Below are 26,119 nucleotides of genomic sequence, written 5' to 3'. Positions count from 1 at the left end.
GTAATTAAAAGTTGTGACAGATGCTGTGAGATAAATGATTAGTTGCTAATGATACAGAGAACCCCTGTCCAATGGAAAGATGCTTCGAGCCACAGCTGTAATTTTCAGTATTCTAGGAGCCACATTTAAAAAAGGTAAAAGGAATCAAGTAGAATTGATGTTAATATGTAGTTTACATAATCTCAGTAAATACAAAATGTTGCCAATTCTGTTTGTTCTGAACAGAAAATACTTCTTAGACACTTTACAGTCCCTTTTTCATGTTAAGTCTTTTGATCTTTAAACATGTTTTTACTTTTTAGCATCCTAAGTTCAGATTAGTCATGTCTTGAATTCTCAGTAACTCCATATGGCTAGTGGCCACTACTTTGGACATTATGAGCATGCATGTGCTCATAATTGCCTAGTGTGGACAAAGAAAAACTCCCTTCTCCCATTTTTTCCTCTTCTACCCTCCCTATCCCCATCCCCTCCATCCCCCTTCCTCTATTCTGTCTTGTTTCTTGAATTTTTTTTTTTAGGCCCATAAAATTTAGAGGATGATCCAGTCCTGACATTGGCTGATGAAAACTTAATAATGTTATTCCGGTGTAATTGCCTCTTACACAGCTCTATCTCATTAACATTATTTCTGTTATTTTGAAATGAAGCATTGAAAATAATATTATAAAAAATTCTTGATGGTTTCTACTTGCCCAGTTCCCCCTCCCCTGATTTAGTCATGTTGGCCTCCTGCTGGGTTATCTTTCATGTCCTCTCGCAGCTCTTAGCGACCTAGACATATATATAGGGGTTTGGTTTGCTTGTTACAGAAATGGGCAGGAACATATAAGCATTGCTCTGAGTCAGGCTTTCATCCATGTAGTCCGGGTGTAACTCCAAGACAGACCTATAGATCTTGCTCATTTTTTTATGGGGGTGGAGTTTACTGGCTCTGGGGCTTTTAACTCAGGGTCTGGGCACTATCCCTTAGCTTTTTCTGCTAGTACTCTATCACTTTAAGCCACAGCTCCACTTCTGGCTTTTACACACATGTGTGTGTGTGTGTGTGTGTGTGTGTGTGTGTAATTTGAGATAACAGACTTCCCTTCCTGGGTTGCCCTCAAACAGTGATTCTCAGATCTTGGTCTCCTAAGTAGCTAGGATTGTAGGCTACCAGTGATTGGCTATGAATTTCTACATACCCATTGTTAGTATAGATGAGTACTGGTCTCTCTAGCCATTGAGGGACCATGTATTCCGTGGTTGTGGGAGGGGCCACATATTATGTGGATGTGGGAATTAAAATCATACTTGGTTGTTCCAGGCTAGACAAGTGCACTGTGTCACTTCTTGCTCTGAAAAAGCTGGTGGCCTTGCTTGGCTCCTAGGGACTTTTCCAATGTGTGTGGGCTGTTAGGAGCTATGGTGGCTCCAGGGTCAGAACAGATTTGTGGGCTTAGTATCTGCTGCTCATGGACAGCACTCCTTCATTGGGACCCTTTGCTTTGCCACACCTGCATGAAAAGGTGTCAGAATGATTATACTTTCCTGACAATGGATGCTTCTGGGCAGACCCTTGGGAAGAGGCATTCCTTCTCTGACACAGTGCCACAGTAGCATTATATTCTCAGTGCAGATTATTTCTACACAACGTCTTGAGACTTTGTCATAGGAATCCATATAGGGACTCATTTACATCCTAAACACTTGAATTTCCATATTGTTTGTACATATTCATTAGTGGCTTGTCTTTGATGCAATCAGTTTAATGTACTCTCAGAATCAAAGGAGAGCTAACTACTGGAGCATCAGCTGCCATGCTGTCGCACTCAATTAGGAAAGCCTCATAAGGTAACACTAGCAAGCTGCCTTCTGGCTCTTGATTTACTAACTTTTCATGGATTTAGTGTGGACCAGTTTGGTTAGAAGTTCTGAAGACATTGGTGACCCTTTGTATCCAGCAAATGTATATTTAAGTGTATGAAATATTTTATAATACTTCAGGATTCAATTTAAGAGGTGGATATCAATATTTAAATCTAAGCAGTGAGAGAATTGGGGCTGGTGTTTTTGAAAACATCTTACTTGATGCTGATGGCTCATGTCTGAAATCCTAGCTCCTCAAGAGGCTAAGATCTGAGCATCTCCATACCAAGCCAGCTTAGCAGGAAAATTTGTGAGACTCTCCAATTAATCACCAAAATCTGGAAGTGGAGCTGTGGCTTAAGTGGTAGAATGAATGCTAGCCTTTAGCAAAAAAGCTCAAGAACAGCTCCCAGGTCCTGAATTTGGCAGGCACACACACACACACACACACACACACACACACACACACACACACACACACACAGCCATTCTTCCTGAAGTTTAGTCCATTTCTTTGGACAAAATGGACTGATTAGCAGTAATGCTCATATCATTAAAATAACCCAGGTATGTGCATTTCATCCCTGAAGTTCTGACAGTACAGGTGTGTGTGTGTGTGTGTGTGTGTGTGTGTGTGTGTGTAATTGAGTAGCTACATGTGACCCTTTGAAATGTGTAGCAAACCAATAGCTACCTGAGCCCTCCCCTATTGCCATGGCAATCTGATGCTTTAACTACTGCCTCTTAAGAACTCACTTGATGAGGCAGCTCATCTGTTGCTTTGCCAATTACTTCTTGATTGACCACAAAAGCCCAACTCTGTAGAAGCCGAAAGAAGTGCTTCTTGTCTCCCTGAGATTTCCCCTCTGTGTTTGTCCAGGATTTAGTCAAGATATTGAGTGCATTTTAGAACTGCACACTTTAATAGTAAAAACCAAATAGCCTGATTGAAATAATCAGCAAAATGGCTGAGTAGACATATTTTTAAAGAAGACAGAAGTATATAAAGGGTGCTGATTAGCATGGCAACCACCAGAAATGCAAATCAAATCCACAATGAACTGTCACCTCACACTCTTAGAATGGCTTTGTCAAAGAGACAGATGATAGCTAGGAAGAAAGCCTTTACATACCCATGCTGGTATAATCACAGTGGGTGCAGCCACTGTGTAAAACAGTATGGTAGAGCCAGGCACTGGTGGCTCATGCTTGTAATCCTAGTTAATCAGGAGACTGAAGTCTGAGGATGATGATTCAAAGCCAGTTTGGGCAGGAAATCCATGGAAGTCTTATCTCTAGTTAACCACTAAAAAGTAAGCAGTGGAATTGAAGGTGGTAGAGGGCCAACTTTTAGCAAAAAATCTGAAGCAAGTGAGCAAGACCCTGACTCCAAGAGGTTAGCTTTGAGTAAAAATGCTCAGGGACAATGGTCAGGACTTGAATTTGAGCCTTAGACTGGCATGCATAAGTAAATAAATGAACAAATGAATAAATAAATAAGATCCTTCATTTGCAGCAACATGGATGAGCTAAGTGAAATAGTCCAGACACAGAACAAAAGATACAGAACTGCACAATCTCACTTATATATCCTAAGAAAATGCACAAGTATTGGGGTATAATGGGCTGCAGTTAGGTAGTATGAATAACTCTGGAGATATCTAATAAATCTGGAGACTTACTCATTACATGAAGGCTGAAGGCTATGTACTTAGCAACATTGTAGGGTATGCTAGGAATAAGCTAAGGTAGATTTTAGGTTGCTTCAATAGTTGTATATATATATATATTAAACATGGTTTATACTTGAGAAATACAATTGAAGTGTGAGTTAAAGTTAAGAATAGTGTTTTGTCAATGTGGAGGGATAGTTGTTGGGTAGGGGGAAGGGAAGGTAGAATAAGCTGGGTAGTGAGTGCAAGGTTTTCTGTGGGCTAGTAAAAAAATGTCTTAGGGCTAGATATAGCTGGTGATTTTGCACCATTACAATCCTAAATGTCACCAAATGGTTACTTTAAAGTGGTAACTTTTCTATTTTGGGATTTTTGCTTCAATTGAAAAAAAAGTAGTGCTCAAATGATAATGGTTTCGGGATATGCCTTTTTGTTTTTTCCTCCTTTTTCTTAATTTTGGAAATAATGAGAGATGATGACAGAAATCTGAGTCCTAAAATGAAAGTTTATACTTGCTGCACAGATTTAGGAATGATATGTAAGTGATACGGTTTTCAAATATTATGTAAAACACTGAGTTTTCTTTTCCTTACCCATACATTGAAAAGTGATTGATTCTAGTATTCCAGTATTGTCCTAAACTGGATTGACTTGAAAGCCAAGGCCAACTAATGATAGAGAACTAACAGTCTTCCAAACACTTTTTTGCCGGGATCCCAGTGGCTCACACCTGTAATCCTACCTACTCAGAAGGCTGAGATCTGAGGATCACGGTTCAAAGCCAGCCTGGGCAGGAAAGCCCGTGAGACTCTTATCTCCAATAAACCACTAGAAAACTGGAAGTGGTGCTGTGGCTCAAGTGGTAGAGTACTTGCCTTGAGCTGAAGAGCGCAGGGAAAGCTCCCAGGCCCAGAGTTCAAGCCCTCCCACCGACCCCCCCTCCCTCCCCCAAAGAAGCAACAAAAAACTTTGGTTGAACAGTGCTCCTATAAACCTCACCAGCGAGGGAGGTTTCTGGGGAGGCCGTCTCCTTCACACATGCTCCTTGGTACTGACAGATCCATTAGCAGGTGTAATTAGAAAAGCAAACTCGGACCTTGAATAATTGGGTTAGCGTCACAAATGATTGCTGGATAAAGTAATAGGAGCTGCGGCTGTCACTGTCACTGCCACTGGCAGGCAGAGTGTGCAGGGGCTGGTACAGTTTCTGTCTTGTGATGGAGGCTGGTACCTGCCCAACATTCGAATGTAGAACAGCAAAAAAATCACTCCTGCCCTTCCGTAGATCTCTGATGAGCTTTGTTTCCAGGGAATAAATGGGGCTACAGAATGTTTTTGCTAAATAAAACCTCGTCATAGCAAAACCAAAACCTGCCTTATCCCAGGAGTGTTGAGAAATATGTGGTTCTGTGGATTGGTTTTTATTTCCTGTACTTTAATTCTCTCTCTCTCTCTCTCTCTCTCTCTCTCTCTCTCTCTCTCTCTCTCTCTCTCTCTCTCTCTCTCTCTTTTGGGTAAATGCTTGGAAGTAATAGTTTATATACATGGAGTTATTTTTCTGCATGAAAAATAACTTCATGGATTTCCAAAGACCTTTGTATTCTCCTGCCACCCCAAAGTATATTTACACCAGCCAGTTTCCACATTTTAATTTAGAAAAATCTGTTATTGGTAATGGAATCAGGAAGAACAATGAGATTTCCAGGGGATTCAAAATACAATTGTGTGGTTCCAAACTCTTTGCTCGTCTCTGCAACATAGAGAAAAGGTGGGAATCAGGAGCTGGAGGCCAGTGTCACACTTCCAGCTGTGTGCCAAGCCTTTGGCAAGCATGATGATCATTAGCATCGTGATTGGTCAGGCACAGTTTTAAGATCAGTTACAGATGTGGGAATCTGCCCTTCCACATTTATCGAATGCACCATTATACTTGTAGCTTACCTGATCTCTGTGAGCCATGTGGGGTTGAAAATTCAACAATTGGGAGAATTATGATTTCTAGCTCTGTGTGTGTGTGTGTGTGTGTGTGTGTGTGTGTGTGTCTGTGTGTGTGTGTGTGTTACTAGGACTTGAACTTAAAGCCTTGCACTCTTACTTGTCTTTTTCACCCAAAGTTAGCTTTCTACCACTTGAACCCCAACTCTACTTTTAGCTTTATGCTGGATAATTGGAGAGAAGAGTCTCACAGACTTTTTTTTTGCCCAGGCTGTCTTTGGTCTTTGTTTCTTAGATCTCAATCTCCTGAGGACCTAGAATTGTAGATGTGAGCCACCAGTGCTTGGTGATTGCTGGCTTCTTTAAAAAAATTGATTGTTCTTTATTATAAAGGTGATATGCAGAGGGGTTATAGTCACATGAGTCAGGTAAACGTACGTTTCTTTTTGGATTATGTCACCCCTTCCTTTTGCTCAGTTGTTGGCTTCTTAAATAAGAATTAAAAGTTTTGGGGGCTGGGAAGGTGGCTCAGTGGTAGAGCGCTTGCCTTGCATGCCTGAGGCCCTGGGTTCGATTCCTCAGCACCACATAAGCAAAAAAAAAAAAAGCCGGAAGTGGCGCTGTGGCTCAAGTGGTAGAGAGCTAGCCTTGAGCTGAAGAGCTGAGGGACAGCACCCAGGCCCAGAGTTTAGGCCCCATGACTGGACCAAAAAAAAAAAAAAAAAAAAAAGTTTTGGTATGATTGGGTCTACATGCCCATTGGAAGTAAGCAGACTGGAGGGGGAAGAATCTGCTCCCTAGGTTGAGATGGGGTTCATCATTCTTTGGGTTGTGTCTCTTGTTAATTCCAGGGGTCCTAGTTTATGGCTTTTGGGTCTGAACCGGAGCCTTCTGTGCCTCTAATATGTGTTATAGAACATTTAGAAGTGTCCCCGCCATCTATCTAGTGGGATACTAGAAGCAGCCCACTGTCCTTGCAGTTGGGATAAAATATCATAAATGGGGCTGGGAAGGTGGCTCAGTGTAAAGTGCTTGCCTTGCATGCATGAGGCCCTGGGTTCAATTCCTCAGCACCACATAAGCAAAGAAAAGTTGGAAGTGGCGCTGTGGCTCAAGTGGTAGGGCGCTATCCTTGAGCTAAGGAGCTGAGGGACAGCTCCCAGGCCCAGAGTTCAGCCCCCATGACCAACCAAAAAAAATCATAAATGTTTCTAGCTACTGCCAACAGTCTGCAGAAGGACAAACCTACCTCCTCACCCACCAATGAGAACCCACTGGGTTAGTGTTACAGTGTGACGTAGGGATCTGATTTTATTGTCTTCTAGGCAGCCACGTTTGCCAAGTGTTTATTTGAGTGACCTAACTTTGTCACTGGATCAGATCTCCCCTTTCTTACAGTTAAGACTTTTCACATCTATTTGAATGTACTCCAGATTGATTATTGTTCCTTTGGGGCTTTGCATTGGTTTTTTTTGGTGCCAATACCACTGTTTTGATTATAATAATTTTTCAGTGTGTTAATACCTTGTAGTAGAAGAGTCTCTGCCGTGCCCAGATAATTAGGACTAGCCACTCAGGGAACCAGCCTTGCCCTCAGTGGAACAGAGCAGTGGGCTAGTGTGGGAGCAGAGGTGTCCAGCCTGACTGAGGATCGCAGGCTGATCTCTAGATGTGACTACAGGATGGGTCAGGTGAGTGAGTAGAGAGGAAAGCGTAATTGGCCACTCTACACAAGGTGGTGTCTCCTCTCACTGGAGTATAGACCCCACTAAGACTGAATCCTCTGTGTCCTTTATCCTTTATATGTGAAGGGAAAATTAGACATTTCATTTTGTCATGGCCATGAAGCCAAAGTGACTTCAGAATAATCATCCTAGTGTTGTTCCTGAAGCAACCCCATCTCTCCCAGCATTGGGCAGGCATCTCTTCCATTTCCCAGAGGTCCCTGGGAAAAGGGTCTTGCACTCTACATGACCGTGTGCAGAATCCCCTCCACTGGGGTAGGCAGGAGCGGTCCTCGGCCAGCAGTGTTCCCTGACAGCAGGTATCCTTCTGTCTTCCCATCTCCCTACCTACCATACACACCCTTCTTTTTTTTTAATTTAATTTATTTTTTTTTTGTGAACACGCCCTTCTTAATCCTGGGGAACTCTTTCCGTTGATCCTGAAAACACTTATTGTTTTTACCCAGTGTCATTTTTCACTTAGTCTCCAAATGTTAATAATAAAATGATTTCATTTTAAAGCAGTAGTGCTCTTCCTGTTTGCCTATCCAAGGTCTTCATTTCATAAACAGAGTATCTAAGAGATCAGGAGGGGAATCTAACATTCCATAATCAATAACTGAAGTCAGGTGATATTCTAAAACGAAGTGGTAGAGTGTTTATCCCAGTGGGTAGAGTGAGAACCAGACCAGAAGGCTGTGGTCAGTGTCCATCCAAACAGATACAGCATTCCTTCATTTATTTTTCCAGTTGTGCGTCGGAGGATTGACCACTTAATAAGAGCTAGGTCTTTTGCTTTTATGTTCTTAAGGTTAGGGTTCAAATACAAATATGAAATGAAAGCCTTTAATAAAGTTTACAAGAGGAGCCTCTATTTTTATTATGAAAGGCTTACTGAGATTCATTTTTATTTGTTTTTTTTAACCATGAAGCTACACTTATTTTAGTGACATGCATACTAAAAATTAAAGCCATAAAGTTGCTGAGTTTTGACAGAATAAAATGTAAGATGAAGACTCTCAGTGTACTATGTTTTATTCAGGAAGCATTAAGCCATGGAAGCTGTTGATTGACTAATGTTTGTAGTGCAGTGATTTGGGAGTGTGGCGAGTAGGGGTGAGGGTGGGCATGGAGAATGATCTAGTAGCCCTGTGTCATCACCATTCCTCACCAACCAGGCCCCTGCCAGGCCTCCACCCACCCCTGCTAGCTCATCACTGTGATGGTTTGGGGCTTTGTTTGTTCACACATTTCTCCATCTGATTTGTGTGAGCGTGTGTGTGCGCACACACATATGTATGCCAGTACTGTGACTCAAACTCAGGGTGTGACATTCTTGCTTAGCTCTTTTGCTTAAGGCTGCTGTTCTACTCTTTGAGCCTATACTTTGGTGGTTACTTGGAGATAAGAGTCTTAACAGACTTTGCTGCCCGGACTGGCTTTGAACTGTGATCCTCAGATCTCAGCCTTGTGTAGCTAGGTTGACAAGCCTGAGTCACCAGCACTCAGCTCTCAGTCTGATTCTTAGCACCCTTCTCTGATGGCGAGCAGGCCACAGTTACCCTCACAGAAGAGATCTAGGTGGCAACAGTGTTCACATGGTTGAGGAGCACAACAGACACAAGAATCCTGTCTTCTAGCTGCATGTGGTGGTACATGCCCAGCTATTCAGGAAGATGAAGCAGAAGGAGTACTTATTCCTGAGGATTTGAGGCCAGCCTGGGCAATGTAGTGAACCCCTACCTTAGGAAAAAAGGAAGGAAGAAAGGAAGGGGGAGAGGGAGGGATGGAAGGAGGGATGGAAAGAGCAGGGGAGTGAGGGAGGTAAAGAGGATAAAGAAAAATCATACTCTTTAAACACATCAAATGCTTGTTTTGAGGGGAAGAGTGTTTGAACTCAGGGACTCTGTGCTTGCTAGGCTGGTGTTATACCATTGAGCCATGCCTTCAGCTATGTTTTGTGCAGGTTATTTTTTTATTGTACAGGTGATGTACAGAGGGGTTACAGTTACATAACTATAAGGTCACGAGTGCATTTCTTTTTGAACAGTGTTACCCACTCCCTCCTTTTCTCCCGCTTCCCCTCAACTCCACTCCCCCGGCCCCCACCTGAGTTGTGAAGTTCATTTCCAACATAGTGTCTAGTGATTATCACTGTTGAATTGGTTCACCCTTTGCCCTGCCATTTCTGTGATTCCCCTTCCCTTCCCCAAATCACATAAACTTATATACAAGACAAAGGGTACGGAAGTCAAAAACAGTGACAACAGGGCATAAACTAAAGGGGAAAAATAAAGAAAACAGAAATAACTGGAAACAGTTAAATCTTGTCTCCATTTCTTGGAGTTCATTTTGATAAGTTTTGTTTTATATGGTCATATGCACCTACCAGTTGTGATCCTCTGCTAAGAACATCATACACATAAATGAGGGAATGCATGTTGCCTATGTTTCTCTGGGTCTGGCTTGCTTCGCCTAATAGGATTTTTTCCAGGTCTTTCCATTTCCTTATGAATGGGGCAATGTCATTCTTTCTGATGGAGGCATAGAATTCCATTGTGTATATTTTCCACATATTCTTGATCCATTCATCTACTGAGGGGCATCTGGGTTGGTTCCATATCTTAGCTATGGTAAATAATGCTGTGCAGGTTATTTTTGAGGTAGGATTTTACTTCCTGCCAGAGTGTGCTCCTGGACTTCAGTCCACCGATTGTAAGCTACCCTGCCATTGTTGGGATGACAGGTGTGTGACACTAGGTCCAGATTTCCTCCTTGAGATGGATTCTCGTGAACTTTTGTACCTGGGCTGGCATGGAACCTCAGTCCTCCCAATTTCAGCTTCATGTGTAGCTAGGATGGCAGATATGCACCACTGTGACTGGCTATGGATTAAGAAGGGATCTCATGAAATTTCCTGCCAATTTGGCCTCCAGAGTCCTCCCATTTTCAGACTCCCAAGTAGCTAGGATTACAAGCATGAGCTACCAGTGCCTGACAACTGCTTATATATATATATATATATATATATATATATATATATATATATACACATATATATAATATATATATAGTATATAAAACTATATAGTACATGCATACGAGAAAACTAGATGAATTATCTATCCTTCTATATTTTTGATTATACTAGAAATGGAACTCAGGATCTTGTATGTGCTAGGCAGTCAGTTGCTCCACCTTTGAGCCAGGCCCCTAGACTTTTTTTTCAGTTTGTTTTTCAGATAGACTCTCCTGCTAACTTTGTCCAGGTTGGCCCCTAGTTATGATCCTCCTATCTCTGCCACCTAAGTAGCTGGGCCACAGGAGTGGGTCACTGTCAAATTGTCAAAATATTAGTGAAGCTTTATTTTGCTATAGAATAAGAGTTGGAAAAACTTGATACATGGACCTAAAGGTGGACCTAAAAGGACCAGGTACACCCAAGGTTTGATCCCTCCCTGATATTCTTTTGTTTTATTAAAGGAAAGAAGATCTTGGTGCTGTAGAGTACTTTTAGCTTTTGATCAGTGTCATGAGATTGCCCTTCAGAAAGACTTATACTTGGCCATTAATTTGTTATTGTTTTGTACAATACTTGGGGTTTTTTAAAGTCTTTTTTTAAATTTCAATTTTATTGTCAAGGTGATGTACAGAGGGGTTACAATTACATAAGTAAGGTAGTGAGTACATTTCTTGCCGAACTTGGTACCTCCTCCCTCATTTTTCTCCTACTTTCCCTCCCCACAATCCTCTTCCCCCAAATTGTACGGTACATTTTCAACATATTCTCTTGTGAGTATTGCTGATGCATTGGTTCACCCTTTGTCCTTTCTCTCACCATTTTGTAGTTCCTTCTCTAATTCAGATAAACGTATATACAATACCCAGGGTACCAAAGTCAAATATAGTGACAACAAGGGGTAAACCATTGGGGGAAAAAGAAAAACCACAATAGAATGACATAGCCCTATTTGTAAGGAAATGGAATGACTTGGAAAAAGTCATATTAAATGAAGTAAGCCAGACCCAAAGAAACATAGGCTCTATGGTTTCCCTTATTTGTAATAATTAGTATATGTCTAGGGTAGTCCCAGGAGATGAACAGAATAGCTTAATAGCTATGAACATGTGCCCATATAAGACAATGCTAAGCGAAATGAACTCCAAGATATGGAAACAAGAGGTTTTTCTTTGTTGTTGTTACTTTAATGTACTATGTGATTTCTCTTTTTTTTCTTTTGTGTGTTTTTCCTACAGTACTTAGGTTTGAACTCAGGGAACTTGTGCTCTTGCTTGACTTTGTATCTCATAGCTGGTGCTTTGCTACTTCAACCAGACCTTTATTTTTTTGGGTTTTGCTAGTATTTTAGAGATGGAGTCTTTTGGACTTTTCAAGCCCCAACCCTCACATTTCAGCCACCTGAGTAGCTAGACTTATAGGTGTAAGCCACCAGTGTCTTGCTGCTGCTACTCTTGCTCCTCCTCCTCTTTTTTTTTCTTTTTTTTTTTTTGTGTGCCAGTATTAGGGCTTGAACTTTTGGCCAGTGTGCTGCCCCTTTGCTGGAGCCATACCTCCAACTTTGACTTTTTAATGGTTAATTGGAGATAAGAGTTTCATGGACTTTCCTGCTCTGACTGGCTTTGAACCATGATCTTCAGTTCTCAGCCTCCTGAATAGCTATTGGATTACAGATGTCAGCTACTGGCAGCCAGCTTTTTGTTTTTCCTTTTGCAATGCTGGAGGTTGAACTTCGGGTCTTATGCATGCTAGGCATGCACTCTGCTGCCAAGATCCACTTGAGCTCTGGCATTCTTGACTAGGCCTCCCTTTGGATTCTCTTTTGTCCGGCAGCATATCCAGAGCTACCCCTCCCCCCCTTCCCAGAGAGACTACATACTTCTTGCTTTCCAGGCCACTCTTGCCTTTGTCACTGTTCCAGAAGGAGTTTTCTCCAGGGTGCTGGACCCTTGCTCTAGAGTGAAGCATTCTGTTTTTTTTTTTTTCCTTTGAGTTTCTTGTATGATATATGGAAACGATGCCCACAGTATCTGATATTCTATGGTATCCTTAAATGTCCTGGATTGTTTTCTTTAATTTGTGTATGAAAACAAAATATTGAAGAACTGAGGCTATAGCTCAGTAGAAGAGCGTTTGTTTAGTATTACAAAATGCCCTGGATTCCTTCTCCAGCATTACACAAAACAAGGCAAATCTTCTTGTCTAAACATAACATTATGTTTTTAATTATTCAAAATTATTTAAAGCTTTTGGGCTGGGATGTAGCTCAGTGGCAAAGTGCTTGCCTAGCTTGCCCCAGCACCAAAAAAGAAAAGACATAAAAAATTATTTAAAGCTTTTAACTAACATTTAGAAGAAAATTTAAAGGTGCCTTATTCATGCTCCCCTGAAATGATCCTTGTTGATGGTAGTTGTTTGTAAATATAAAATAAAAGATGAGGAAGGGATGGGAAGGGGAAACAAAGGAAGAGGCTACAATGCTTGATAAGAAATGTACTCATTATCTTGCCCATGTAATTGTAACCTCTCTGTACAGTATTTTCACAATAAAAAATAAATAAAAATTAAAAATAAAATAAAAAATGACTTTTCCACTCTTTCTCTTTTTCCCTCTCTGCAATGTTGATGTCTATAAAATGTATCCTATTACCATTTATTCATGTTGAGTCATTCTAAGTTTTTGTGGTACTAGGGTTTGAATTCAGGGGCTTTGTGCTTGCTGGGCAGGCCCTCTGCCACTTGAGCCCTCTATCCTCTCAAGCCCTTTTTGATGTAGTTGTTTTAAGTATTTTCTGTGCCATCCTGGACCTCTTTTCATATCTGGAATAATTGATACCATCACACTGAGGTCTCACTAACTTTATGCCCTGGCTGGCTTAGAACTATGATCCTCCTAATCACTGCCTTTTGAGTAGCTGTTCTAACATTTTTATACAAAAGTGATGATACTATTAACAGTTAAACATCTTTTAAACTTAAGAATATGTCTTGAACACATTTCCGTATCAGCACATTGTAGACTTAACTTTCTTAGTGTTTATGGATTTGTTGTTGTGATTTCCCAGTTCTCAAAGAAGAATTCTTTGGGTCTAGGTTTCTGCTGCTAGAGCAAAACTGTAGTGCATATCTAGTGTCTTCATTTGTATGTGCATGTCTTGATATGCACTTAATAAGTTGGATTTTTTTTTTTGGTTGGGGTGCTGGTCTTAAGGCTTGAACTCAAGGCCTGTGTGCTGTCCCTGAGCTTTTGTGTTTAAGGCCAGGATTCTTATCACTTGAGCCACAGCTTCACCCCCAGCTTTTTGGTGTTTAATAGGCAATAAGAGTCTCCCAGACTTTCTTGCCTGGGCTGGTTTCCAACTGCAGTCCTTAGATCTCAGCCTCCTGAGTAACTAGGATTACAAGTATGAGCCACTGGTGTCCAGCTGGATTTTCATAATATGTGGTCACAGTACCATTGTTCCCTGCACTATACTCGCTCAGTATCCAGTCAGTCAGTGATCTACCTTCTCAACTGCCTTCCCATTTCTCAAGCCATTTACTCTGATTAGAAACAGTTTTGTTATATCTTGGTATGAAGTGAAGCCACCTACTTCTGGGGTCGCCCAATAGTAGGGACACACATGCCAGGTGTGCTGTGACAGATCTGGGGGTAAATGTAGATAATGCACAGAAGGTCCATCTGTGTATTAAGAATGGAGCAGGGCTGTTGGCATTGGAGAAGGTAGATGGTGTTTAGATAAGCTCTTGGCTCCATGAGACAGTTTGGAGACAGATAGGAAGCCAAGGAGAGAGTCTAGGCTCAAGTAGGCTGGGAGGAGCCTGGGCAGGCAGGCATGGTATCTTCTAGGGAGGCCACCCTGGTGCCCACATGGGTGTCCTGCCTCCCTGTTCTTCCACAAGTTGAGGTTGCTATCCATATGACTGTGCTTTGTCCATATGTCTTAAAAGACACTTTCTCATCCAGCCAGGTGTCATTGTGGAAGAGGGGATGGTAGACAGAGGCTATGTGCATTTGGACTTTGAAGACATCAGCCCCCCATTGGTGCTAGCTCCTTCCAGATGTGAAGGGCATGCCAGCTTCTCCCAATGAGTATGATAGGAGTAACAAAAGAAAAAAAAAGAAGCTCGATCATTCTTATAGAAATAAGATGATACAATGACTATGAATGAATAAACTTGATTAACACATAATATCCAAATGAAAACACTTGAGCATGCTCCCTGGGGTCTCCAAAGATGAGCTGAGTACATCGAAGGTCGGCAATGTTCTTGGATAGGAATTTAATGCGCACTGGACAGTGTCTGTTTTCTCTCACTGGAGCAGTACTGTGAACACAAGCGAGAAAAATATCACAGTTTTTGAGGGGATTAAAGAAGAGCCTGAAGAATGATTTTCCAAGGTGATCTGGAAAAACAAATTAGACAAGAGGATTTAGAGGATAAACGAGAAGATAGGGAAATTCAAGAAATAGCCTAAACAGATACAAAAAAATAATAAAAGTAATGCTATACAAAATAATATTACAGGCATAAACAAAAATATATTCATTGATATGGGATAAAAGTCTCAAGTCACAGAGGAGTGGACAAAATCTACGGTGATTGAATTCACATTGCATGCTTTATATGAGAAAAATTCAAAACCAGGACACAGAAAAAAAAACTGTGAAGTATGTATAAGAGCTCACAGGAAGAGGTTTTATAATTCTTTCTGTTATAATAACATAAAACTCAGAAGCCATTGAAAATAAGGTAGATAAATGCAACTTCATAAAGAAATTGTGCTTGGCAAAGCGTACCTTATGCAAAAGCAGAAGGCAAAAGGCAAATTTGGAAAGCATATTTACAACTGGTATCATTGTTTAAACTAAATTCTTTAATATTAAAAAGAGTTCCTGTAAACCCATAAGAAAATGAGGCAAAGATACTCAGTTCACAGAAAAAGTTGTGCAGCACTTAAATATGAAATGTTTAATGCAAATTATGTGATAAGAAGATAAGTTGCAACTTCACAGGGATTTTTTTTATTATGAGAAATTTTATCCAGGGCACGGGAAACATTTTTATGTCACCAATGGCAAATAAATCCATACTACTATTTGGAGGAAATCTGGGTATATCTGAAGAAGTTATTTATTACTCAGCAATTTTACAACTAAGAATTCAGTTATTTTTATAGACCTATTCTTTGGTGTAGCTCAGTGTGGCTTTGAACTCGTGACCTGAGTAAGCTATGAGTACTAGCTCAGGAAGGATAATTTTTCTCAAAGGCTTATAGAAGCCTACGTTTGTATGCTCTGTGATATAATGTATAAGGGTTCTGCAGGAAATGAGTCAAGCCCAGTTTTGTGTGGCTGCTGGGATACAGACAGTCTGTGAGTAAAGCCCACTGCTAATCAATAAAAAGCAAGTATATGATGCTATCCTGCATTTGTGTGAAAGGAGAGAGAGGTTCAGGCCTATTGTGTATGAATTCAGGAACTGTCAATGTGTGTACAAAATGGAGATTACTCGCTGCCTTTAAGGAAAAAGGCAAGAGGCCGGGAATCTGTTGTGCTGCACACTTCTCACCGCATGCTAATTTCTACCCTTTGACTTTTGAACCTTGTCAGCTCTTCTCAAAAACCAGTAAATTTGAAATTCAAATTTTAAAACAGTTCAGTAGGTGAAAAATACTACTTGTTTTGATGTGTTCAGTTCTAATGTTGAGTTAATTTTGAATGTCCTTTCAAACAAAGAATACACACACACACACACACACACACACACACACACACACACATACACAGAGCAACTGCATGTTTGTATGCTTTGCCCATTTTCCTATTTTATTTATTTATCTATTTATTTTAAAGGAATGATACACACAGGACTCAAGACTTGACTCCTTTGGGTGGGGGAAGGTAACAATGAAGATTTATTTCAGTACAAGGTGGATACAAGTTACAGGTGATGCTCTGGATTTTGAGTTGGGTAGAGAGTGGAGAAGTGGCCGTTTTAATGTCATATCCTTTTTTAAATTGACTGATGGGCACCTAATATTTAAAAATAAGAAATCAATCAAAAGTAAGCGAACCATACATGAGAAATACTAAGTGGATCGCAATGACGCTTTTAGTTAGAGTGTAAGATAAAATGAAAACTAGTCTGACTCATACAGGAATGATACATGTTTTTTGAGGTTTTTGTTTTTTGCCAGTATCAGGGTTGAATTCAGTCTTTTTTATTCTGTACCCTCCTCTCAGCTTTCCTCACATGTGCACATGTATATACTGTATGTAAGGTCAAGAACATAGAGTCATTTAAAAACGATGTGACAAATTAAGAAAAAGGTCCTTTGTTTCTTGAGTCCTATATATGGCTGATAAATATCTTCTCCCAGTTAGTTTGTTATCTTTCTAGCTTGGTCGCTATGTCTTTAGCTGTGCATAAACTTTTTATTTTAATGTAGTTCCATTTGTTGAGTCTCTCTCCAATTTGTTGTGACCCTGGGACTCTGTTCAGGAAGTTCCTGCCTGTGCCTATAAGTTCTAGTGTCTCTCCTACTCGGTCCTGCATTTTCCTATTTTTAAAGTAGGGGAGAAGCAGTGGGTTTATTATAGCTTATGGAATTTACACCTGTGTCATAAAATGTTGTCTTTTTAATTGAACAATCTTTTTCTTTTCCCTCTGTCTTCTCTCTCTCCTCTCTCTCTCTTTTCTCTTTATCTCTTCTGTCATTCCATCCCCCTCTGTCCTTTCCTCCTTCTGTCCCTGGAGATGGAAAGTGATGACTCTAGAAACACAACACAAAATGGTAGTCTACTTAAAGTCTCTTGTAAACAGTGAAGACCTAGAGGATCCTCCCCCAGCCGAGGGGCGGGGGGTGTGGTCTGGTTGGAAGGTGGTCTGTTAGGTGTGTGATGCTTTCTCTCCTCTCTCCCTCCAGCGGAGCTCCCCAGGTCCTCGGCGGTGAGGCTGACCTCCCTGCGAGACCTGCCTACCCAGCTCCTGGAGCTGTACCAGCAGGGCTTCTCCCTGGCTGCCCTGCACCCTTTCGTGCAGCCGACTCACACACGGGAGAAGATACCCCTCGAGCACATCTTCAGGGCCATCTTGGTCAAGAAAACGGACAGGTAAGGAGGGGTCCGTGCCCTATAAGGCCTGAGGTTGCTGCATGGAGGAAGGGAAGGGAGGGGGTGCTCTTTCCTGGGCCCTCAGCCCCTCTGACAGGTAAGTCAGAAAGGCTAGACAACCAGAGAGAAATTTCATCGCATCCTGTGATGAAAAATCAAATGCTATAACCAACTTTAAAGAGTTCTGTTTTATACCCCACCTTTCTTTTATTATAGTACCTCAGCTGGAGAAATGTCTCCTCTGAGCAAATATTTCTACCAGCTAGTGAAAATGTAGTGACCATATTAATCTGAAAGCATGGCTAGAAAACATAGTGGTTTTGTTTGTTTGGTTGGTTTTGGTGATACTAGGGATTTAACTCAGGGCCTTGTCCTTGGTAGGTAAACATTCTGTTGCTTTAGCCATATCTCCAAGCTTTTTGCTTATGTGTATGTGTGTATGTGTATGCATGTGTATGCATGCCACTATTGGGAGTTGAACTCAGGGCCTCATGCTCTTGGTTGGCTTTTACTCAAGGATTGTGGTCTGCCATTTTAGCCATACCTTTTTGATGTTTAACTAGAGATGAGTCTTCTGGGCTTACCTGCCTGTGTCATCTTTGATCCTCAATTCTCACAGCTCAGCCTCCTGAGTAGCTAGAATTGCAGGCATGGGCCACACGTGCCTGGCTCCTTCAGCTTTTAGGTTGCTTTTCAGATAGAATCTCTCACTTTAATACATATTGGATTCTTTATTTCCATTGGGCTGTGGATCACTAAGTTGATCATGAGAGGAAATATTCTGGGGGCCATATTAGTTTAATGACACTGACACATAGGGTATATATGACGCTGATAGCTCACACTAGTAATCATGTGTCAGGTGTTACAAGCATCATTTCACCTTTGTCATCAGTTGCACACAGACATTGTTACCAAGCAAGGAAACTGATGCACAGAGGTTATTTGTCATGGTCACACAGATGGCAGCAAGCATTGCTCTGACTTGTTCCCAGGAAGTGTAACTCTTATAAACTCATATCTTAACCTGGTGCCGTGTTCCGTTCCTGTGTTGCTACCCCCACAATTATTTTTGCCAGTCTTGGGGCTTGAACTCATGGCCTGAATGCTGTCCCTGAACCTCTTTGTGTTCAAGGCTAGCTCTTTACCACTTGAGTCATAGTGCCTCTTCCAGCTTTTTCTGAGTAGTTTATTGAAAATAAGAGTCTTGGGCTGGGAAGGTGGCTCAGTGGTAGAGCTCTTGGCTTGCATGCTTGAGGCCCTGGGTTTGATTCCTCAGCACCACATAAACAAAAAGAAAGAAGCCAGAAGTGGCTCTGTGGCTCAAGTGGTAGAGCGCTAGCTTTGAGCTGAAGGGCTGAGGGACAGTGCCCAGACCCAGAGTTCAGGCCCCACGACCGGACCCCCCCCCCAAAAAAAAGAAAGAAAATAAGAATCTCATATACTTTTCTAACCCGGCTGGCTTCAAACCACGATCCTCAGATCCCAAACTCCTGAGTAACTGGGATTACAGGCATCAGCCATGGGTGCCTGGCAATTTTTATGGACTGAATTTTTTTTCCTGCTAGTCCTGGGCTTGAACTTGGGTCCTGGAGACTGTCCCTGAGCTCTTTTACTCAAGACTAATGTTCTACCACTTTGAGCTACAGCTCTATTTCTTTTTCTCTGATGGTTAATTGGAGATAAGAGTTTCTTGGACTATCCTGTCTAGGCTGGCTTTGAACCATTATCCTCAGATCTTAGTCTCCTGAGTAGCTAGGATTACAGATGTGAGCCACCAGTGCCTGGCTAGGATATATTTGATCTTAGATAAGGTAGTACTTTTGTTGCTCAATCTTTCTTCCATTTCACTACTCATCAGCCTTCAAATAAAAGAATTTGAGAAAGGAAGTACCGGGTTACTCTGCGCTGGGTAGATCCCCTAGGCGTCCTCAGGAGGATCCCCTTCAGGGACCCCATTCCTTAGACTCAGCCTTAGTGTTTGGAGGACTTGGCATGCACTCATTCAGTCCATTATAATCACATCCCCAGCTATGGAGGGGCACTCCTTCAGCTAATGTGTCTTACTAGCATCTGTGAAGATCCTGAGGTTGTTGTAAAAACATCAGAGTCTCATTCAGTGAGTCTGGAGTGATCGGGCTGCTGCATCTCTAGCATGTTCGCAGATGATGCTGATGCTGCTTGTCTGTGGACCAAACCTGAGGAGCAAGGATGCAGAGGATGTTACTAATTCCTTATCTGGCTTCATGCTGGACAACCAGCGGGGATATTTGGGGTTAATCATTCTGCTCCTGGAGAGAGCTTTAAGTACTAGGAAAGGTGAGAGAGGAACAGGATTTGTCTAGGCCTCCTATTTTCTAATTGGAGGTTGGCACCAATGACTTAGAACACCTGTTCAGACACTGAGTTGTCTGGTGAGCTGGGTGAGATGGATGAGGAGGCACTCCTCAAGAAGAAAGCCCACTATGGGGATAGTCTATTGTAGACTAACAGTAGAGCTAGGGTGGCAGCAGAAGGTCTTCTTCCCTTCTACTGAGGACAGGGTATGAGCAAGTGATCGGACTTCCTAGAGAAGGAAAATTGGTGGTAAAGCTCTTAAAATAACAAGACCACTAGCATGCAAGAGAATTTGCAGCAGGAATGATGGCAGTCCTTCTTGGGTTGGAGTTCATTCACTCTGCTCCAGGTTGCTTGAGCAACCTTGATGACTTGAATAAATATGGCAGTTCCTTGATTAGCAGATACAGAGAAAGTAGTTCCTTTAAGTTTATGGCGACTCTTTGAACCCTCCCTCTCTCCCCCTCCTTTCCTTCCTTTCTACAAAAGTTTGGTAATTTGCCATATAAAACAAATCAGCAATGGTAAGAATCTCCCCCCACACACACACTTTAATCCCCAACAATATTGGATGAAAGCAGTAGTAATGGTTGGAAGAAGAATCATTACAAAAGTTTTAAGGAAGGTACTGGTGGCTTATGCCTGTAACCCTAGCTACTCAGGAGGATTATGGTTCAAAGCCAGCCTGGGAAGGAAAGTCTGTGAGACTCCTATGTCCAAATAACCATGCTAAAACTGAAAGTGGAGCTGTGGTTCAAGTGGTAGAGTAACAGCCTGGAGTGAAAAAGCTAAGGTACAACACTCAAGTCCTGAGTTCAAGCCCCAGTACCAACAAAACAAAACAAATAACAAAAAAAAACTCACAAAGTGCAGCGATTATCTGTTCTAACCAGTGCAATAACCTTGTGTTTTTGCATTATGAAGAAAAGACCCCCAAACAACTAAAAGTATGACAAAAAACACACTGAACGTTTTAAAAAAATCAATATAATAGGGAGTTTAGTAAAACAAAGCAAGGGAAACAGATGATTAATTTTTAATCTAGTCAGTTAACGCGATATTTTTCACAGACTGCTAGTGTTCTGACAACTGAAGATGCTTTGAATTAAATTATTAAGCTCTCAAAAAGGGAATAAAATGCCTGGTTAATATTTTCAAAGTAAAGCACATTGAATGAGATTTAGCTAAACTTTCTACATTATTATCTGTCCAAACAAAGATCATTAGCAAATAGCACCATGAAATATTTTTCTTTAACTTTGAGATTTAAAAGGTGAATATACACCAGGTTTGGTGGTTCAGGTTTGTAATTCCAGCCACTCATGAGGTAGATAAGAAGATTGCAGCCTGGGAAGGTGGCTCAGTGGTAGAGCGCTTGCTTTGCATACATGAGGCCCTGGGTTTGATTCCTCAGCACCACATAAGCAAAAAGAAAAAAAGCCGGAAGTGGCACTGTAGCTCAAGTGGTAGAGCGCTAGCCTTGAGCTGAAGAGCTGAGGGACAGCACCCAGGCCCAGAGTTCAGGCCCCACGACCGGACCCAAAAAAAAATAGATTGCAGTGTAGGTGAAATTAGTTGGATAATAAACTAACACACACATACACACACACACACACAAAAGAAACAATAACAAAAAAATGTAGCATGTGCTTGCCTAGCAAGCATGAGAGCCTGAATTCAATCTTCAGTACTGCAAAAGTGTCTAAATAATTTAAATTTAATTTTTAAAAAGATAAACACCAAGTTTTTAGCAAATACCTGGGTTTGGGGCTATGCAAAAACACCAGGAGAAAAAATAGCACTTTTCTTTTTCTTTTTCTTTTTCTTTGTCAGTTGTGCAGCCTGGACTCTGGCCTGGGTACTGTCCCTCAGATCTTCAGCTCAAGGCTAGCGCTCTACCACTAGAGTCATAGCTCCACTTTCGGCTTTTTCTGTTTCTGTGGTGCTGAGGAATCAAACCCAGGGCCTCATACATGGAAGGCAAACGCTCTACCACTGAGCCACCTTCCCAGACCCAGAACCTTTCTTTGTGTGTACTGGCCCTGGGGATTGAAATCCAGAGCCTGGGTACCTTTCCTGAGCTTTTGTGCTCAAGGCTAGCATTCTTGAGGCACAGTACCACTTCTAGTTTTTTGGCAGTTAGTTGGAGGTAAGAGTCTCATGGACTTTCCTGCTGGCTTCCAACCATGATCCTCAGATCTCAGCCTCCTTAGTAGCTAGGATTACAGGTGTGGGTCACCAGTGCCTGGCTAGGAATAGAACTTTCAAGTTCACATTTATTCCATTCACTCATTCATTCACAGACATTTATTGAACTTGTATAGCCATACCTTAGAAATACTGAGTTTGGTTCCATAACACCATGGTTGTGTGTCTAATTTATTATAGTTTATGATGTATGGATTAACATAATATTTTTAAGGAGAAGTACACATACCTTAGTTTAAAAATACTCTATTGATAGGTCTAGTAGCATATGCCTATAATGCATGCTATTTAGAAAATGGAAAAGTTTCAGTTCAAGGCTAGCACTGGGCACAAAAATGATGAAGCCCCTTCTCATAGCTGGGTTGCAGGAGTGTGTACCTGTTATCCTAAGCAATATGAGAGATTAGGATTTGAAAGATGGTTGTGTTAGGCCAGTCAGGGCAGAAATCTCTGAGATAGCCCATCTCAGTAGAGGAGCTGTATGTGGCGGCACACCTCTCTCATCCCAGCAAGGACAGGAAGCCTCAAATAGGCAGGTTGTGGTTCAGATATGTGCCCAGGCAGGAAGTGAGACTTTATCTCAAAAATAACCAGGAGAAAACAAACTTAATAATAGATTGCCTGCCTAACTATCACAAGAACCCAAGTTCCAAACCCTGTACTACCAAAAAATAATTTAAAAATCTTTATTGATAAAAGATAATGATAATTGGAGCTGTTAGGAACATGGCACACCGGCAACACAAGACTGCCACAAAACGGTGATTTGTAAAGAACGTGGTATCTTTGAAGTACAATAAAAACGAGATGTCCTGAGCTCTATTGTGCTCGGGACTGTACTTGGTGGAAGGGTAGACTGTGAGTGGCGGAGCACCTGCCTTCTTGAGGACCTATAGTCTAATTGGGAAAACTCCCATAGTGTGGCTCTCGTGAATCTCTACCATAGACCTTTGGGAATAAAGGAGATGAAAAAAAAAAAAACCAGACAAATGTCTAAGAAGAAGGTAGCCTTTCACTTGAGCCTCATTTGTTTTTGGACAAAACTAGGAGTGATAAGCAGGAAGTGGGAGGAGCCTGTTGAAATTGTATAATAAAATATCTTCTGTGGCAATTGGTCATTGTCAGCCTGTGCCATTAAAAGTAAATATTCCCAAAAGCAGTACCTTCTGAACTTGCTTTTGACAAATTTCACTTATATCCATGAACCATGATGGAATCTTTGGGGAAAAATTCTGTTAACCGCCATTTCACTTGAAGCTCAGTGACACATCTTACTGTGAATGGTTCTGGATTCGAGTGTATCAAATTAAGTCAAAGTCACTTTGAAAACTGACTCAGTCAATAGCTGAATATGAATTACTTAGTGAATAAGTGGGAAAAGTTTGTACTTCCCTTTCTTTAACTCTTTTATTTGGCTCTCTTAGTGATTTTTAACAGACAGTATAGTAATATTCACTCTGAATTCTAAGTATAAGGTTAAGTTAGCCTTCTTTTTATTTCCAGGCAGTTTTCCTTACAACGAATTGCCACAAAAATTCTCAAAATCTGATGGCTAACAGAAGTCAGTTATTAAAATGTCACTTCTGATGTTTTATATGTATGGATTTCATTCTAGTTGGCTTTACAGTTGTAGATGGACGTTCAAAATGCTCTATGATTAGAATGTTGCTCAGTCATTGACTTCTTCCCACAGAGTTCGTTTAGAGCCTGTTCAATATTTTTCCATCACTAATGGCCAGAAGCCACTTGGTCCAGGTCTTCTGGCCTGGTACAGAGACCAGGAGATTTGAGAACTCTGCAATACTGGTCAGGTACCTTTTGGCCTAGGAGATGGGGCACACATAGTTATGGCTAGTGCAGGTGGTGGAAAATGCTTTTAAGCAAAGTTGCCTTTGGAAATTGTTTTAATTAGCTGTGAAGTGAAATGCCAGTGTCCTTCTGCCTGACCAAGGTTTGCTTTCCTTTGGGATTCAAGGTGATTTCTGCTTTCACTGAGGAACTACTTGGGAAACTAAGCTGGCTTAGATTTATAGCAAGACTAGAGTCCCAGATAGGACAAAGAGATGCTTGCCTCTAGGGAGATATCCTCAGAAACTGAAATGGGACCAGGAATTCCACTCCGCCTTCTTGAAGCCATTCTGGCCACCCGCATGTGGAGTAGAATGATAGCACTGTTTTCAGTGGTACACAGTCCTCCCTTTCAGTCCTTTCAAGTCCTCCTTCCCTCCCTCTCTTCTTCCCTCCTTTCCTTCCTTTTTGTGCTTGTACTAGGGCTTGAACTCAGACCTGGGCACTCTCTCTGAGATTTTTTTTAGCTCAAGGTTGGCACTGTACCATTTTTGAGCCATAGTGCCACTTAGGGCTTTTGGTGGCTAATTGGAGATAAAAGTCTCACAGACTTTATTGCCCTGGCCAGCTTTGAACTATAACCCTCAGATCTCAGCCTCTTGAGCAGGTAGGATTATAGCGTGAGCCACCTTCACCCTGCTCAGTTGCATTTTTCTAAGATGAACGTGTTATGTGATTTTTCTATGCTCAGGTGTACTCTAAGATGCCCCAAATATCAAGGCATTTATCTACCAAGGGGCTGTATAGTATAGATACAGGTTATGGTAGCACCCAACTAGACCACAGGTCTTGGTTTGCATCTCTAAGAGGAACTTATTAATGGAGAGCTTTCAAAAAGGGGACCTGTGACTTACTTGCTCTAGCTCTGGAATGGATGATTTGAACAGGAAAAGAAGAACACTGACCATGGGGTGCCTAGAGCACTGAGTCTGGGAAGCAGTGGGGAAAGAGAATGTAAGGAGATATGAATGGCTTGGGTCCTGGAGCTAGCATGAAGCTTATAGATTGTATCTTGAGAAGTCGAAGTCATGGTGAGTGCACAAGAGGCTGGGCCTCCTGCTGTCTATCTGTTGATGCAGCCAAGCATATAGCATCCTTGTTTTATACCGGATTCCTCCACAGACTCTTTGAGAAGATGCAGTGATTGCCAGAGTCTGAGGATGTTTCCCTCCGTCTCTACCAGCAAGCTGTCCTCCCAAGTACTTACGGGCAGCACAGTTTGTGCATGAGTCAGCACTGGCCACCCAGACTCAAGGGATACCAAGAGACAGTTTTTTTGGCTTTTTATTGCCTTATTTCCAGGAAAGCAAAACGCAGAGAGTGCTCTGCCATTACTCCTTGTTTTCTCCTCTGGAGCAGAATCTAAAATCCAGATGACCCTGATTTCAATCTAAGACAGGGATTGCAAACTCCAAAGCCTGCAGGGACCAGACTCCCAGAGAGGAAACTCACGGGAACGAGAATTAGAGACCCCGCTGCCTGACTCTGCCCTACCCTGCCCTGCTCTGCCCTGCCATGTGTTGCCAGATCTTTTTATATTGTTAAAGGAAATTATTAAATATTATTATTATTATTATAAAAGTGATGTACCGAAGGGGTCCTGTTTCCTAAGTCAGGTGATGAGTGCATTTCTTTTTGGACAGTATCAGTGCTTCTTCTGTTCTCTTCCATGTTGCCAGATCTTGAAGCCAGAATAGTGTCGCAGTTCCCCAACCCATTCTCCTGGCTGCCATCTTGCAACTGCTCACATGTCTGTGTGATGTTTACTTTGCTGAAATTAATCATGTACTTTGTTGTTGTTTGGTAGTCTTAGAGTTTAAACTAAGCCTCTTTGCTTGCAAGTGGGCACTCTATCACTGAGCCACACCTTCAGCTCTTTTTTTCAGCTAGGGGTCTGTATGTGTGTGTGTGTGCGCGTGCGCATGTGCGTGCGTGTTTGCGCCTGCATGTACGTGTGCTAGTATTATGGCTTGAACTCAGGGCCTCCCAGTCTCCTCTGGCTTTTTTACTCATAGTTGGTGCTCTCCCTCTTGAACTATGCCTCTAGTTCTGGCTTTTGTTGGTGAATTGGAGATTCTCCCAATCTCAATCTCAAATATAGGTAGGATAAAAGTGCGTGCCACTATACCCAGCTGTGGATTGAGAAGGGATCTAATGAACTTTTCTGTCCAGGCTGCTTTGACCTGCTATCTTCCCATTCTCAGCTTCCAGGTAAGTAGGATTACAGATGTAAACCCCCACACACCTGGCTAGTCATGTATGTTTTGAGTGGCTTATTCTCTTTTGTACACAATGTTATCAGCAGACTTTTCAAATTCCCCTGGGACAGTGGTTTATACATCAGCCCACCTCTACCTCTTTGCCCCTTAAATCTTTCACATTTGGAATCTGATTATTTACATTGAGTGC

At 41.7% G+C, this 26,119-nt stretch overlaps 1 protein-coding gene across 5 annotated transcripts in view; it reads left to right on the top strand.

Moving 5' to 3' along the window:
* Positions 1–26,119, top strand: part of Rftn1 (raftlin, lipid raft linker 1) — a 220,220-nt gene that overhangs the window by 83,127 nt on the left and 110,974 nt on the right. For all 5 annotated transcript variants that reach the window (XM_042680088.1, XM_042680089.1, XM_042680091.1 and 2 more), the window contains exon 3: positions 17,131–17,317. In XM_042680088.1, coding sequence (XP_042536022.1) covers positions 17,131–17,317 — 187 coding nt within the window. The remainder of the gene's footprint in view (positions 1–17,130; positions 17,318–26,119) is intronic.

The sequence above is a fragment of the Dipodomys spectabilis genome, unplaced genomic scaffold (genome assembly GCF_019054845.1).
Source record: "Dipodomys spectabilis isolate Male_0828 unplaced genomic scaffold, ASM1905484v1 ptg000054l, whole genome shotgun sequence".
NCBI classification, from domain to species: domain Eukaryota; kingdom Metazoa; phylum Chordata; class Mammalia; order Rodentia; family Heteromyidae; genus Dipodomys; species Dipodomys spectabilis.
This window is presented reverse-complemented; position numbering and strand designations above follow the sequence as displayed.